We start from the raw sequence: 15,321 nt of genomic DNA, 5'->3' as shown, positions 1-15,321 counted from the left end.
GTCCTCATGTTGGCAGGAATAATTTCTAATCTCTCTGGTGCTTGCATGACACACATTTGATACCTCAAGTTCCCCTTGTTTATTTTCTCATCCATTTGGAAGCATCGGGGACTCTGACACCTTTAACCCCTTACCCTGCTGGAGGGGGGACGCGTCTGTCAATTCAGCACAGAGGAGTTTTGAAAATGTAATGAAAATCCAGCCACAGGACACTCCAGCACATCTCTTTTTCAGATATAACTGAGGTTTTCAGGTCTGAAACAAAGCAAAGTCTTGTCTTGACTCACTGACAGTGATATTTAAACCTTGCGTGCCCTCTCACAGAAATGGAGATGATAATTTCTGAGGGTCTTCAAAGACATTTGTGGGCTACTAACTGAAAGAGATTGTACACATATACAGCACAACACCTCACAATATCTCATGACCATGAAGAAACACGGTTTCAATGGTTTCACAACATTTTCAGTCCACAAAGCATTACACCTCCAGCTACTACCAGCAATAAGAAAATAAGAAAACTGAGTCTCCATACTATGAATAGATAATTGGTGGTTAAGTGATACAAAGTATTTGATGCTTGGGTTACGTAGGGTTTATGGGCACACCACAAGATCACAGCTGGAAAACAATTGTAATTTGAGCATTGCTATACATAGTCAAAGACTTCACTTGTGACCACATTTGACAAGTATTTGAACTTGTGGTGTGTTTAAATCAAATTGTGTTTCTATTCTACCACTTCTGTTGTGATGTTGAAACTTTCAGTGATTAGCATGTTTGCAGGTGTTTACAACATGTTATTCCATTGATCAGTGATCACTCAGTCATTACTCCACTTGAACCTGTCAAGTCAACAAATTACCCAACAAACTAACATGCAGTACAATTCCCTGAGCCGCTGCTCATCTAGTTCTCCCTTGATGAGCAGAGCGCTAGAGACTAGCACTGATGCTGCAAACTCAGGAGGTACCAGCTGCTCCCTTTTCCAATAAAGTTTGGACGGGTCAAAGGTCATAGCTCAAAGGTCACAACCTGCAGAGGGGTGAGGACCCTGCCTCAATGATGCAACTTAACTGTCCCTTGGCATTTATATATAGCTGAATCTGTAGCTGCAGAGTACAAGTGGCTCTTCATGGCACCTCCATGAGCACTCAGCTAGTCTCTTTGATTTATAATCTCAGCTACATGTGATAGGGTTAGAGCAAGGACAAGAGAATGATTCCTGCACAAAGTATGGGCTCAGTCCTGAGATCTGAATCAAGGCTGTTTGGCCTCGTGTTCCCTCTGGGAAGAGGAGTGGTCCTGGGATATTATATTAAAGAGAATATATAAACAGGTGCTGGTGCTGCATCTTAAATGTAGAGTAAGTGTTATTTAAACAAGGAGAACGACGACCAGTGGTGGAAACTTACTAAGTGCATTTACTCAAGTAGTTAAACAGGGTAAGGGATAGCACTACCGTGATTATGGTTGCAGTATTAACATTCGATAGCCTCTAAACTACCTCTAATTAGAACCCTAAATAACATTAAAGTCCCAGTTGGCAACATTTGTTTGATCATATCCACTGAAGCCGACACAATGCTTTGATAGAACAACATAAATCGTCCGGTTTTAGAAAAGAAAAACACGCCTCTACGTACACCTAGAGCCTGTTGTTTGTTTTGCAAAAACTCCACAGCGTCCGGGTCATCCTGTCCACTCAGCGCAGAGCTGACTCTCAGGCACAGTTCATGCATATCACGCCACAGATCCCCCCCCCCCCCTCGGCTGTGGCTCAGTGTCAGAGTGGGTCGTCCTCCATTTGAGAGATCGGTGGTTCGATCCCCAGCTCCCCGGTTCACATGTCGAAGTGTCCTTGGGCAAGACACTGAACCCCGAATTGCTCCCCGTGCTGCGCAATGGGTGTATAAATGTGGTTTAATTAGATTAGATTGTATGAAGATGTCCACCGCCATCTGTGTGAATGTCAGTGTGAATGGGTGACTGTGACAAGTAGTTTGAAAGTGCCTTGAGTAGTCAGAAGACTAGAAAGGTGCTATATAAGTGCAAGTCCATTTACCATTTACCATTTCCCATCCCTCCCTGCTCGGGCATGTTACAATATCACAGACACACGCCTCAAGCTAGGCATACGCTAAATGACGTTAGCAGTTGCTATTTATGAGTAAGTTAGCCAGCCTACCTCTATATAGCGTGTACTGCATGCTGTTTATTGATGAGAGACGACACAGGCGTGTTCCCAGGAATCTGGTGCATGCGCACTGATGAGAACTTGATTGGAGAGAGTGGAGGAGCTCAGAGAGTTGTAAACATTCAAAATTTGACTGAGTCAACTTGATCTGCCAAACTTGCCGACTACAGCTTGTATTGTAATGTATTTTTTCTCGAGTGTCACATATTTGCACTGTATCCTGCTGTTCTACAGCTGTATTCCTTTAAAATTCACACAGTAGTGCTTGGAATGAGTGTGAATATGAATCTCTCTTTCTAATTCTGCACAGTACCAATAAAACTCTGTATTTTACTAGAGTAAACAAGAGTGTATCACACTGGCATAATAAACACACCCAGCAATAATAAACTGCATATGATCTGGTTTAGAGCTTGTTTGACTTAACTTGAAATGGGTGAGTAACCTTGATTAAAGTGAAAAGAAGAGAACAACCAATTTAACCAATGAGAGGCAGAAGTAAAAAATAAGTTGTAAGACCACAGTGTAGAAATACACAACATAAACACAAAAATTTGCATCAACACTTGGCCCTCAAATTCAGCCAGGTATGACACTGTACCCACCATGAGATCAAATGTCTCATCTTCACTATAGTCTGAGCTTAAAGTCAAACCCAAATTATTACATTCAAGAAAATCAGCCCAGTGGACAAACCAGGTGAGACACCTGGCCCTACCTGTGCTTCTTCAGTTTTAAAGACAATGAAAAAGCAATGATCTGTTTTAGTAAAACACTTCAATACTTGTGGCTCTTATCTTGAATAATACAGGTGTTATGCAGCTGACAAAACAATCATATATAAGCTAGGAACACAAATCATACCTAATGCATTTCCCTCCACAATAAATTTAGGGCTGCAACTCATAAAAATTATTTAATTATTTGTGTCTGCCAATTATTTTCTTGTTTGAAAATATCAAAAAGCAGTCTAAAAGTGTCCAATTTCTCTGAGCCTAAAGTTTTTGCTTTTGTCCAACCAACAGTCCCAAGCCAAAAATATTTCACTCAGTAACATCAATTAGCACATTTGAGAAGTTGGAATTAGCACATTTTTGCTTGTTTTCCTTGAAAAATGACTGAGACATTTATCAATTACTCCTCCAAATTTAACTGACTTCCTTACACACTTCACCGAACATGTTTCCCATCAGACTCAAATAAATTGAACGTACTCTCATCACTGAAGTCACTCTGGACCAGTACTTTTCTGTCCACACAACATGCTCCTCAGTAAAGGTAAGTATGTTGTTTTTTCTGCTGATGAGAGGTTTGGTCCCTTCAAAGTGAGCTTTCAGTCCAAAAAGCCCTAAACGGTGAGTCACTGTGTGCTGAGACAGATCCTTGCCTTGTTCAGAACTGAACTGGCGAGCAATTCCAGCTACGGTGTTGAACCGATTCCCCATTGAGAGCTTTTGCATAATCTTCTTGTGCACTTGTTTTACGTGGACGACCGGCCTTTTTGAGGAATTTACATCAATCTGGTTTCTTGTAAAGTTCAATATTCTTGAAATCACAGACTTGGAACACCCAACCTCTTGCAAAGGCTAAAGAGGGTCGTCCCTTTGGCCTTCATCTGGACAACCTGCTGTCTCAGGGTTTCAGTCAGAGTGACTTGACATCTTGCAAAGTAAGCCTCTTGCAAAGTAAAGTAATTACAACATTTCAGAATAAATCCGGAATTAATAACGTGTTCTTTAATTATGATCTCCAGTATATAAATAAAAGTGCTGCTACAGTGCTGTTACAGTTGTTCCGAAGTTGCAGTGACAGTGCAGAGATATCAAGCATTCAGATGAAGAAGACTAGGAAAAGCTGATCAAATAGCACCGACTGGAGTTTTTCAGGAGGGGAGGAGCTCTAAAACGGAGCATTTCAGACAGATGGTGAATACAGGTATCTTCAGAAATGTGTGTTTTGAACAATAAAGCGTGTCCTAGTAGAATCCAAAAATACAAGTATGAACCTGAAATTGAGAATAATATGGGACCTTTTAATAGGGATGGGGTCACTGTACCAATTTATGTTAAGCTTTAAAACCCCTCTTCTTGTTTGAATCTCCACATTAACATTTTAACGTTAGAGTGGCTGTTTGCTTCTGGGATCCTGGATAGCAAAGTGAGTTTATGTGCCTCTGTGTCATTTTTGTATTTTATTGTATTATCATATCCTAAGAATACTGTCTGATACACCACCTTGAAGTACCCTTGAAAAATATGGCAATATTAAGAAAGTATTTTGTATAGCCAGCCCATAGCACTTGTTAGAATTAACTTTGCAACAACAAAATGAAGAAACGCATTAAATTACTGTAACGAAGTGAGTCTGCCATCGCTATGCTTTCGATGAACGCGGTAGGGGAGAAAGTGGGATGGCACCAAACTTAGGGGGGAAGTTTCATTTTTTTTGGGTTCAGTAGCAGCATGTGGAGGGAGGAGTGGTCTGGGACTGGAATAATGGAACCTAAGAGACAGAATGGGAGGGAAACGGGGCTCAGATTTCAACCTGACAGGGGGTAAGGGGACGGACTGATATTTGGGAATATACGGAGATTCATTGAAGGCAACGGGGACATAATACTACAGCGTCTGACCCGAAGTGGTCGGTGCTGATTTTCTGCTGCAGGTCCGGGTCCTGCCGCTGGATTCCCCACCATTGGTTTCTGGGAACTGTGAATGTCGAATTGTTCAGCTTTTGTAACTAGGGACACACTAAGTACTGAGAGAAGCCTCCGATATCTACGCATCTTTCTTTCTCCCTCGCGGGCCCTGCATGTCTAATATTTAGACATGTTCAGCTTTATGGATTCCAGGACTGTACTGCTACTTGTAGCAACCCAAATATGTCTATTAGCGCTTGTAAGATGTCAAGAGGATGACCGTAAGTGACCGTTTCATTCATCTCAAAGAGCAATAATGAAGAAAAGCTTAAGTTGTCATACGCTGCATATAGAGAGGTCTTCTGCAACAGGTTGATCTTTCAGCACAGCACCTGAGCTTTGATTAGTTTGTTTGTTTTAGTGCTTGGAGTGACTTGCTTATTCTCCCCCGGCACCTTTTACGCACAGAAAGTTCATGCTTGTTTGGATACTCTGTTGCATGGACAGTTAATGATAGTTGCGGACCTTCAGTCTACCAAGAGTGCTGGTCTTACTGTACTTGCAAGGTGTGATAAAAGTCAACATGCCAGAGTTGTGGACGTGCGTAAAAGTGATAGGAGTGGATGGGCACAGGGCAGGGGCTGTTTGTTTTCTGTCCTCTGTGGAGTTGTTTTTTCCTTCTTTTCAGTTAGTTGTTGTCATCAGTATTTGAATCTCGTTGAAGATTAAATTCTGGAAAGTGAAAATCATTACATTCAGATTTTGATCCCTAATAGTGGCGCCCAATGCCCTAACCACCCCCCCACCCCCCTTTCTGAAGTTCAGCTACCAGACACCTGTGGGTGCTTTAGAGGTCTTGACAGGCTCTCCTTTTAGCTGCAGATTCACTTAATATAGAGGATGGGGGGGATGGGCAGAAAGTGAAAGGTGGTCAGGCTCAAGGGCCTTTGGTGAAAAGTGTTCACATTCCATTGCTGTCAGAGGGCATCCAGGCGAATCCTGGCTTGTTGTGGTGGAAATCTGGACTAAAAAGTGAGATTTCAATAAAAAAAGGGGCGTTTTTAATATTCTCTCCATTAATAGACCTGATATTACTCCTACCTGCAGGCTTTCTCCTTTGCTGCACTTAAAAAAAACTGGAGTGGGATTATTCATCATCATTACTGCTTGCTATTATTTAGTATCCATGAGAGACATTTGAGAGTGAAGGTGCGCCAGCAGATGGGAGCTAGAAATAATGTTTCTAATAATTTCCATCTGCATAAAAGATTACCCATAAGCTAATAGCCAAAGTAATTGCAAGTCTCAGGTTACCCTTTCAGAGATATAGCCCCCTGGATATAATACCATTCTTTCCTCAGCGTTAACTGGAGGCAGAAATGTATCTGGGGGACACTGAAGTGGTAAAGAGGCCTAAATGTGACCTCAGCACAGCAGGCTCAATGGCCCAAAGTCACTCAGAGGGGACAGGGGTCAGTTCTTTAAACCCTCACTGACTGAGTGTTCATGTGAGTGAGGAGCCCATAGAGCTAATCAAATGGGACAAGAAGAGGTAGAGAGCCTGAAGGTTACTAAATACAGTGAAGATAGAGTTAATTATAATGTCCTGGAAGGACACCTGGGTTTGACAATTTTCATTCTTCATTTTACTCTACTGGCAAACAGTATGGCTGCCAACACATGGGAGAAGAGACTTACAAATGATCCTCAGTGATGAAAATCCCGCTTTCTAGCAGCTCTCCACTGTACAGAGGAGCTATTGTCCTAGACTATCAGGAAAATCTTTCATATTTGAGCCAATGAAAGGACAGGTGCAGTCTTTTGACAGCGCATCCAGGTCTCGTAAAACTGAATGTCAAACCTGCAAGGTATGTGCATGAAAGCAGACCTTTTTTTATTCTCTCTGTTCTGTGTTTGAATTGGCATCTGACACAACTATGGCTTCCAGATGGGGTTTAAAATTTGTGTTTGTTTATACTGTACAAGGCAATAGTTTGTGAATTGCCCACTCTGACCCTTTCCAGAAAGACCTCATTCATAGCTGCGGAGGTCCATCAGGTTACCTAGACTTAAGCAGCGCTCAAAGTTAAATATAGCTACTGTACTAGCTCCTTCTTCTCTCACACTACTGGCAGTCCGAACCCTTAGGCTTTTCTTTTGGTGGGTCGACCACTTTCACCCCTCAGTGTTGGATCAGTGGCTCCAATGAGAGCATTTCTTTGAGAAACTTTTTGGCCCTCTGTTGACTTTTTAGGAAGCTGGAAAATGAACAGGAATATGGCCAATTACTGAGTTCATTGTTACATTTTCTTGAGTGGTGTCATTTAGAGCAAGTACAGTACCTGTATTGAATCATGCCCCACTTTCATCACGTTCTGTTATGCCTTCTTTGCCAAGCTGTGGTCTAAGAAACACTTTTCATTTACTGAATGCAAAGTCTGTTTAGGGTGTCTCCCGCAATGTAAACTAGCCCTATATTTAACTTGTGGAGGAATTTAGGCCCATGTCTCCAGCTCCTGTGAAATTATTGGAGGTTTCCTGCAGGTCTTACTCAGCTATGATTCTTTGATGTGATACTGCCACCCTGAGGCTATTTGAGAGGTTGCTTGCATTTTATAATTCAACTCAGTATTGGTTATTGATAAATGGAATGATGGCACAACACGGTTTTTGTTTATTAAGATGACTTGGGACATTTTAGCCTTTTTTGTATAAAGGCAGACAGAAAATGTTGAGGGAAGAGAGCGGGTGACATGCAACAGACATTGGATTCGAACCGGGGAAGTTGTGGGTTACATAGACTCCAGCTGCAACAATTACTTAATTTAACAATTACTCAATCAACAAAACAATAATCTGCCACTAAATCTATGGATTCCTTCTTTCTGGAATACCCTGCTCAGCCTGCTGCCCCTGTGACCCAGCACCAGATAAGCAGATGAAAATATTTGGATGGATAAATATCTAAATTATTCAACTAAATGTGACTGAATGTGACAATTTGATGCTTTTTAAACTGCATATCTAAGGAGTTTTGCTAAAAAAAACCAGACAAAATAACCAATCGATTAATCAGGGAAATAATTTGCAGAATAATTGCTTATGAAAATAATAGTTTAAGTCTTAACATAGATGCTCCTTAATCCCTGGGCCACTGTAACAACCCATATTTTGAAGAAAAGAAGAAGAAAAGAAGATATTGTGTAGATAAGGGTAAATCTACATTAGTAAAAATTTCTCATTAATAGATTTGTCATCCACGATAAAGATCCAGATGATCACAGCTCAGATCCCTTTAATGCCAATGGCCCATTCTGACCAGCGCAATGACATGTCAATTTTTATTAAGAAGAATATGTCTTGTTGCTATTCTTCTTATTTGGGTTTAAGCTTTCAAACATGTTTGGAGTACCTGTTGGTGCACTGCATGTGTTTAAGACCTAAACAAACCATTATTTACCTTGCTTTACATCCCAAAGACACATTATGACATTTAAGTAGATACAACGGTTGTTGTTTATGAACAACACATTGCAGTGACTGCTTTTTATACCTGATGCATAATCTCCTTTTTCCTCCCACCATCTACCTGCCTGGGCCTCTGTGTGTCCTTCACTATGCCCTCACACACAGAGGAGGATGTTTTTAGCTGTGTACAAGATGGACAGCGCTATAGCGACAAGGACGTATGGAAACCAGAGCCATGTCGCATCTGTGTGTGTGACACTGGAACCGTGCTGTGTGATGAAATTGTCTGCGAGGAGCTAAAAGACTGCCCTAAACCTGAAATCCCATTCGGAGAGTGTTGTCCCATCTGCGCAGCTGACCAGTCTCCACCCATTGGTTGTAATTTATTTATCTCGCACCTCTTCATAAATAAATTACTCTACAAAGTCATGTTGTTTATTCTGGGGAGAAAATGACACATGGAGAGTTTGGTATTAATCAAAGGTTGTCCATTAACTATTTAACACTTAATATATAAATTATAGTATTAAATCAGTCTATACTATATGTCAACCTTTGATTTAAATACAGTTTTCTAACCCCAAAGCAAACAAATGATAAAAAAAATAAAAATAAACAGTGACACATCTGACCAGATTCCAGTGAAATGCTACCTCAACTTCCTTTTTTCCATTGCTGGCTCACCTTGGCCCCATCTTGTTTGAATACTTCTCTGAGTATCATGAAAACATGTGGGAGTCATTACGGAAATACCTCAGTCAAGCAGACACAGCCTCACATTTCTACTCTATATCCTCTCTGCCAATCTTATGGCAAGAAAAACTGTGACACTCTACTGAGAGTCTCTGAAGGAGCTATTCACTTCATTTAAAACGGCCATTTTCTCCTGATGAACAAGATCAGCTTTGGAAATATAAGCAAAGCAAGTTGAGGAATTTACGTGATATTAGAAGTGTCACTGTTTACAATGCATGCTTGTGGATTAAAATGCTTTATACAATACTTACCTTCCAATACAGCCTCATTTTAAGTTATCAACCAATTAGAAATAGGGCTGGTTATCGAATCTCATCTCGAACGTTTGTGTACTGACCAAAATGTGTCCATTCCACCAACTATTGGACACTTTGAATTGCCAATTGCCAACCGTAAGATCCGTTGACCTACTTTGTGAACGGATAGTTCAAGATTTAAATTATTAAAAAAATGCTTGTTTGTTTGTTAATTTAAAAGATTTTGAAGAAAAATATTCTCAAAGTAAGGCATCGAAAATTTTAACTTTTTTTGGTGTCAGTAAGTTAAATATAAAAAGTATTCTCAACGATACCCAGCCCTACCTTTAAGAAATATGCTGACTCATAATTTATCAATATTGCTACTTAACAATGCTTATTAGAATGCTACAAAAATCTAACGCTGGCCTACTTCGGATTTAATGTCCTGATTATTTTGCTTCCTTGCATTCCTGTTTACCTGCAGCAGTTTTGCTTTTGCTTTGAGCTCTTAAGATGGTGATTCAGCCAACACTTTTCCAATCCTGATGGGCTCTTTGGGTGCCACAAATATAATTTGGTGGTGGTCATTCAATTAGTTTAATTTAGGAAAGCACAATCGGCTTTTAGCATGTATAGACTTTCTGGGTTTCAGGAAAATATTGTGTAACCCTCGCAGATTGTTTGTGTGAAATATTTTCGCTAACTGTGATGTGTTTTTCCCCTCTAATCTGCTTGACCACATAACAGGAGCTCCTGGAGCTAAGGTGAGACCCTGTGGAATATTAAGATGCTTTGTGTGTCTGTGGTTAAGTATGTGTATGTGATCATGATTGTGTGTGTGTGTGTGTGTGTGCGCGTGTGTGTGTGTGTGTGTGTGTGTGTGTGTGTGTGTGTGTGTGTGTGTGTTTGTGTGTGTGTGTGTGTGTGTGTGTGTGTGTGTGTGTGTGTGTGTGTGTGTGTGTGTGTGTGTGTGTGAAATGAAGCTGCAATTAAGTCTGCACCCATCACAGACTCATATCAGTGCTGCAGTTCCCTGTAGTTTAAGGATTTAGATAATACTTTGATGTGAAAAAGCCATTCCAGATGGATAAAAGTTATTTCCTCCTTGACACTGTGTGCCATATTTACCTTATGTGTCTAATGATACTGTAGGGGATACAACACTTTGCTGTTGACCTGTTCAAATTTCAGATGTGCTATCCGTAAGATAAAAGACAGATAACTGAAAAAATGTTTGGAAATCTGTCTGTAGTTATAATCTTAATTGCTGTTTTTATGCTTTATCTTTTAAACTTCAGGGTCAGAAAGGTGAACCTGGAGACATTACCGATGTAAGTTGCCACCCACAGCAGAAGAAATACAACTCTTACTAATTCTGTTGATTTGAAAATTTGTATTTATAAATTGTTTGGAGATCAATATCTGAGATATAGATCTCTTTGATCCTCACATGAAATAATTACAACTCCTTACTTGTGGAGGAAGTCATCATTTGCTTAAGTAAAAAGTAGCAAAATAGAAATACCCCACCACAAGTAAAAGTCCAAGTTTAATTCCCTTAAAGTATCAAAAAGTACTATTTTGGTAAAAATGTACATGTGACTGTTATTCTATTAGATATTATACTATTAGAGCATTATTACTGATGCATTAATGCAAGCGCCTCAGTAGAACTTTAACCATTAATTTGCTATTTCAAATACTGTTGGACAGTGTAATTTGTACCAGTGCAGCATATTTCATAACGTCATCTATATGTCATCCATATGTTTTCAAAGTAACAAGTAACGAAAGCTGGCAATAAATCTATTGGAGTGGAAAGTACAATAGTTCCCTCTGTAATGTAGTAGAATAAAAGTATCAGATACTGAGCATGAAATGGAAAAATACTCAAGTACCTCAAATTTTGAACTCAAGTATGGTACTTGAGTAAATGTACTTAGTTACATTCCACCACCAGCATCATATCCCTATTTGTGGATGTATTAAAGAATAGTTTTAGTAATTACAGAAATAATTGAAATAACTTGTGAATTAACCAAAGAGTTCAAAGCTTCAGTGCCATCAGTCTAAGAAAGAAAGAAGGTTGAGTCAGAGAGAGAGAGAGAGAGAGAGGGGATGTTAGCCCACTCATCAGGAAGATAGCCAAGCAAATTAGGCCTCCATACAATCCACTATAAAAATCCCCAAAGGCCAGTGGAGAAAGAGAGGTAAACTCTATGCTGCTGCTGCAGCGCAGCACCTGGAAATGTTTTACCCCTCTGAGGGAATACAAGTTGATGGCAGGAAATAAGAAGGCATTGTTTATTGTATGTTTCTTATAATTCTTTGCCCAAAGAGATTGGAAATTAATAAGCCTGCTCTGATGGAAAAAAGATAATGCTTCCCCTCAGTGCGCAAAGCGATCTGAAATTCACTAAATATAAGCTTTAGTAGTGTTGGGCCTAAATTTGATGACACTCCAACATTTATGCACTCCAACAAGCCTTCTTCATATGTTACATTTGCATGAGTTTAAAGATTAAGGATAACATTATATAACATGATCATTTCTCCATCTTCTTTCCTTTGCTTGATCAGGTTGTAGGACCAAGAGGACCAGCTGGCCCAATGGTATGCACCGATTTCTGCATATATATATATATATACATCTTTCCTTTGAACAAGCTTACGTTTATGTATAGAGATGTCAAGTTAGACTACATTTACAGTAGAGTAACCATACCGGTATTAAATGTAATTACCAGTTGCAGTGACCGGAAATGGACTCTGATCTGACATAACAGTAGCTGAATTCACAGCTGTTTCTGCAGCTCAAGTGTAAATGAGATAACCCCTGAGATGACTTACTACTTTGCTGTCTACCATTCACCAGGGCCCACCAGGAGAGCAAGGACTCCGTGGATCAAGAGGAGATAAGGGAGAGAAGGTCCGTTTGAAAATAATAATAATTTACTCCTCCCTCTTCTCATTTTCTCACCAAAAACTATACTGGCAATCTGCTGTATATTCTATTAAATCTGATAGCTTTAGGTCTTTGGAGGGATGTAGTGGGTGGATGGTGTATCTGCTTCAGCTTGCAGCTTTATATAATGGTAGCCATTCATTGAGCTAACTAGCCATGTGTCGTTTCCATTAGGCTGTGTGGTCTGGGTTGTTTAACAGATGTGGAAGTGTTGCAGACTCTTAATGTAAACCTCTGCTTCTCTGTAAGGCCTCAAGTCAGTCAGTGTGGGAAATCAGTGCCGCCACACTCACCAGGCTTTGATCATTGCATTAATGTAACAACAGTTGGCTATGATCATGGCTACAAGCAAGGAGTTTATGGCTTGTAGTTGTCTTGTTTATGCAGATTTAAGCACAAGGCGTGCTGAGTTTTGGCTAGCAGAATATGAGCAGCCTTTTAGGTGTTAAGCACATTCTTTGCTCAGGATCCCCTTGCAGGGTAATTTGTCACTACATGCACAGTGGTATGTCAAGTAGTCTGATTTAGTCTGATAAATCATCAGCATGCTCTATAACCTATGTATCTAAGTGTTTTTGGAGGTCTTTGTTTTACACTTAAATATCTGGTTTGGTTCAGTGGAAAAAGACAAACTTTAGGCCTGATGGATCTCTGTTTGCCACCAGCCGGTCAGGTGTAGTCGAGTTTACCCATGTGGACCGCCAGTGCATGTTGGAGAAGATTCAATTGAGAATCAAGCTTTTGTCAAGAATTTCTGACAAATATAGTCCAGTGGTGTATCGTCTGCCAGCAACTGTGTAATGATTTATCAAATTCATTTTTCGGGGAAAATATTGGCACAAAGGCCTGAAATTAATCAGTAGTGACTTGTAACTGTTATTATCAAACACTTTGTACAGTGGTGGTATTTGACTTGGTGTGTTTAAAGTTGATAAAACAATAGGATTATCCCAAAGTGGGATGATTTTTCCTCAAGGATTTTACTTGCATTTGCATTTCATATATATATATAAATATGGACATTAGAAAAATATAAAATATAAGATCCATTAGCAGATTAATCAAAAGCGTAATCAACAGAAAATGAATCGGCAATTATGTAGAGAGTAAATAGCCAAAATCTTCCTAATATAGATCATTTCTTAACAATATATATCACACTATAGCATGTTTTCTGATAATTCCATAAACAAATATTCTGTATGAAATAACAACATTATAAAGCCTATTTTTGTATACTTGAGAATTAATCATTAAGAAGCGTCATGAATATTTCTGAAACGTAGTTCAGCGGCTGTTTTTTTCAACATCAAAATAGAAACAATATAGAAAAGTATATATGAAAGACATTTTTATAGTGTTTTATGATAACTAACTTCATATTATCCAGCCCTAACTCACAGCGACCTCACTTTAGATCATATTCTTTTCCTTTTAACAGATTTTGTTTATTTTAATATCGTCTATTTCAGGGAAGCCCTGGTCCTCGCGGCAGAGATGGTGAACCTGGCACCCCCGGAAACCCCGGCCCCCCTGGACCTCCAGGACCCAATGGACCCCCTGGCCTTGGCGGAGTAAGTATCCCATAACAAGTAGGAGTGGGTTAGCATTCACTGCAGACATAGGAGCTGACAGGTTGAGCACGGATGCAAGACCAAGAATAGGTTCACTTTGACTGGGAGGAACCAGCAGGGAGAATGGGAAAATGGAGCAAGGAAAGAATCCAAGAGCACAAAAGATGTGGGAAATTACTGGCATTGGGAGGAGGCAGAAAGACAACAGTGAGTAGATGCAGAGAGAAAGAATAGATCGAATGCCTCTCATTCTTTGGAGGAGAAAAGAAGGGAGGAGGTGGATGGAAGGGAGGGGAGGTGGAAGGGCAGGAGGTAGTATGATAGACTTTGGGAGGGTAAGGAGCTTTTTTTGAGGGGGGGAGGGGGGTTGGGGGACAAGGGGGGTCTTTGTGAAGGAGGCAGATGAAAACTGTTCACATGCCCTCTGTCTTTCCTCTGTCTGCATCAGGATTCAAATAAGCTTTGCTGCTCATAGTCTATTAAAAGCTAAACCTCTCTCCTGCCAAAGTGTCACAGAATCCACCAGACTCTGCAAATGACAGCACATTGAGCTTACAAGATAGATACTTTCATGTTGCATCAAATATACTGAAATCAAACTTTTAAAGTTGGGGCAATCCCAAGTATTTATTCTCATTCATTTTTTTGTTGGCCTTTCATATATTCCAACCAGATGCTTTACCCTGCAGTCATCATGACACACAGCGATATCTTGACCGTAAAATCTTTATTTCACTGATGTGTCATAAATGTATATAAAAAAAGACACTTTAACATTATTTGTATAGTTTGATAAAAATCTCAATGTTCTCTTTCCTTTTGCCTTTTCCAGAACTTTGCTGCTCAGATGGCTGGTGGATTTGACGAGAAGGCTGGTGGCGCGCAGATGGGTGTGATGCAAGGACCAATGGTGAGCGAGTGATGATGAGACCTGCTGTCACTGTTGTTGTTTGTTTTAACAGTTGGGTGCTTATGTATCTGCCTGGACACGACAGTCTTTAAGGGGTCAGGAGTAGACGAGAAATGATTAGACAGGCTCTCTTTCCACCTAAAGACCGGGGTTAAAGATCTGTGTTGAAGCATCTTTGTACAAGACCTGTATCTCCACCAGTTCTAGTGGTGTTTTTCCTTGTGGCTGACCCTGCACTTTTACATTGCACTTTTACATTTTGAGGGGCACAAACAACTTCCATACTTGAACCGGAGAAGCATCAGATCTGAAAACTACGAGATGGACATTTCATCATCATCATAATCATAACCAGGAAAGCTGATACCCATGTGGGATTTCAAATCATCAAGGACAGGAGGAAACAATGAAGACAAGCGATTCAAGACTAATCCCAGCGATTTGTAGCATCACAGATGTTTTCCTTACCTTGCAGGGCAGCTGGATTCTCACATCATGAGATCCTGTGAGAATTGCAGGATTACATTAATCCATTTCCTCAGGCTTCGAGTATTGTTTGTGCTTGAGCCACCTG

General features: G+C 40.1%; 1 protein-coding gene across 2 annotated transcripts in view; it reads left to right on the top strand.

Annotated features, from left to right (window-relative positions):
• The first annotated feature begins 4,826 nt into the window (after window positions 1-4,826).
• Window positions 4,827-15,321, top strand: part of col2a1b (collagen, type II, alpha 1b) — a 50,597-nt gene continuing 40,102 nt past the window's right edge. Inside the window, exons 1-8 of one of the 2 annotated variants that reach the window (XM_083939001.1) lie at window positions 4,827-5,116; window positions 8,469-8,678; window positions 10,046-10,062; window positions 10,597-10,629; window positions 11,879-11,911; window positions 12,174-12,227; window positions 13,736-13,837; window positions 14,670-14,747. In XM_083939001.1, coding sequence (XP_083795127.1) covers window positions 5,026-5,116; window positions 8,469-8,678; window positions 10,046-10,062; window positions 10,597-10,629; window positions 11,879-11,911; window positions 12,174-12,227; window positions 13,736-13,837; window positions 14,670-14,747 — 618 coding nt within the window. In that variant the 5' untranslated portion in view covers window positions 4,827-5,025. The remainder of the gene's footprint in view (window positions 5,117-8,468; window positions 8,679-10,045; window positions 10,063-10,596; window positions 10,630-11,878; window positions 11,912-12,173; window positions 12,228-13,735; window positions 13,838-14,669; window positions 14,748-15,321) is intronic. The other variant, XM_083939002.1, reaches the window with a different exon arrangement.

Source organism: Echiichthys vipera, assembly GCF_963691815.1.
Source record: "Echiichthys vipera genome assembly, chromosome: X".
NCBI lineage: Eukaryota > Metazoa > Chordata > Actinopteri > Perciformes > Trachinidae > Echiichthys > Echiichthys vipera.
The sequence above is the reverse complement of the archived record's forward strand: the minus strand, read 5'-3'. Positions and strand labels throughout refer to the sequence as shown.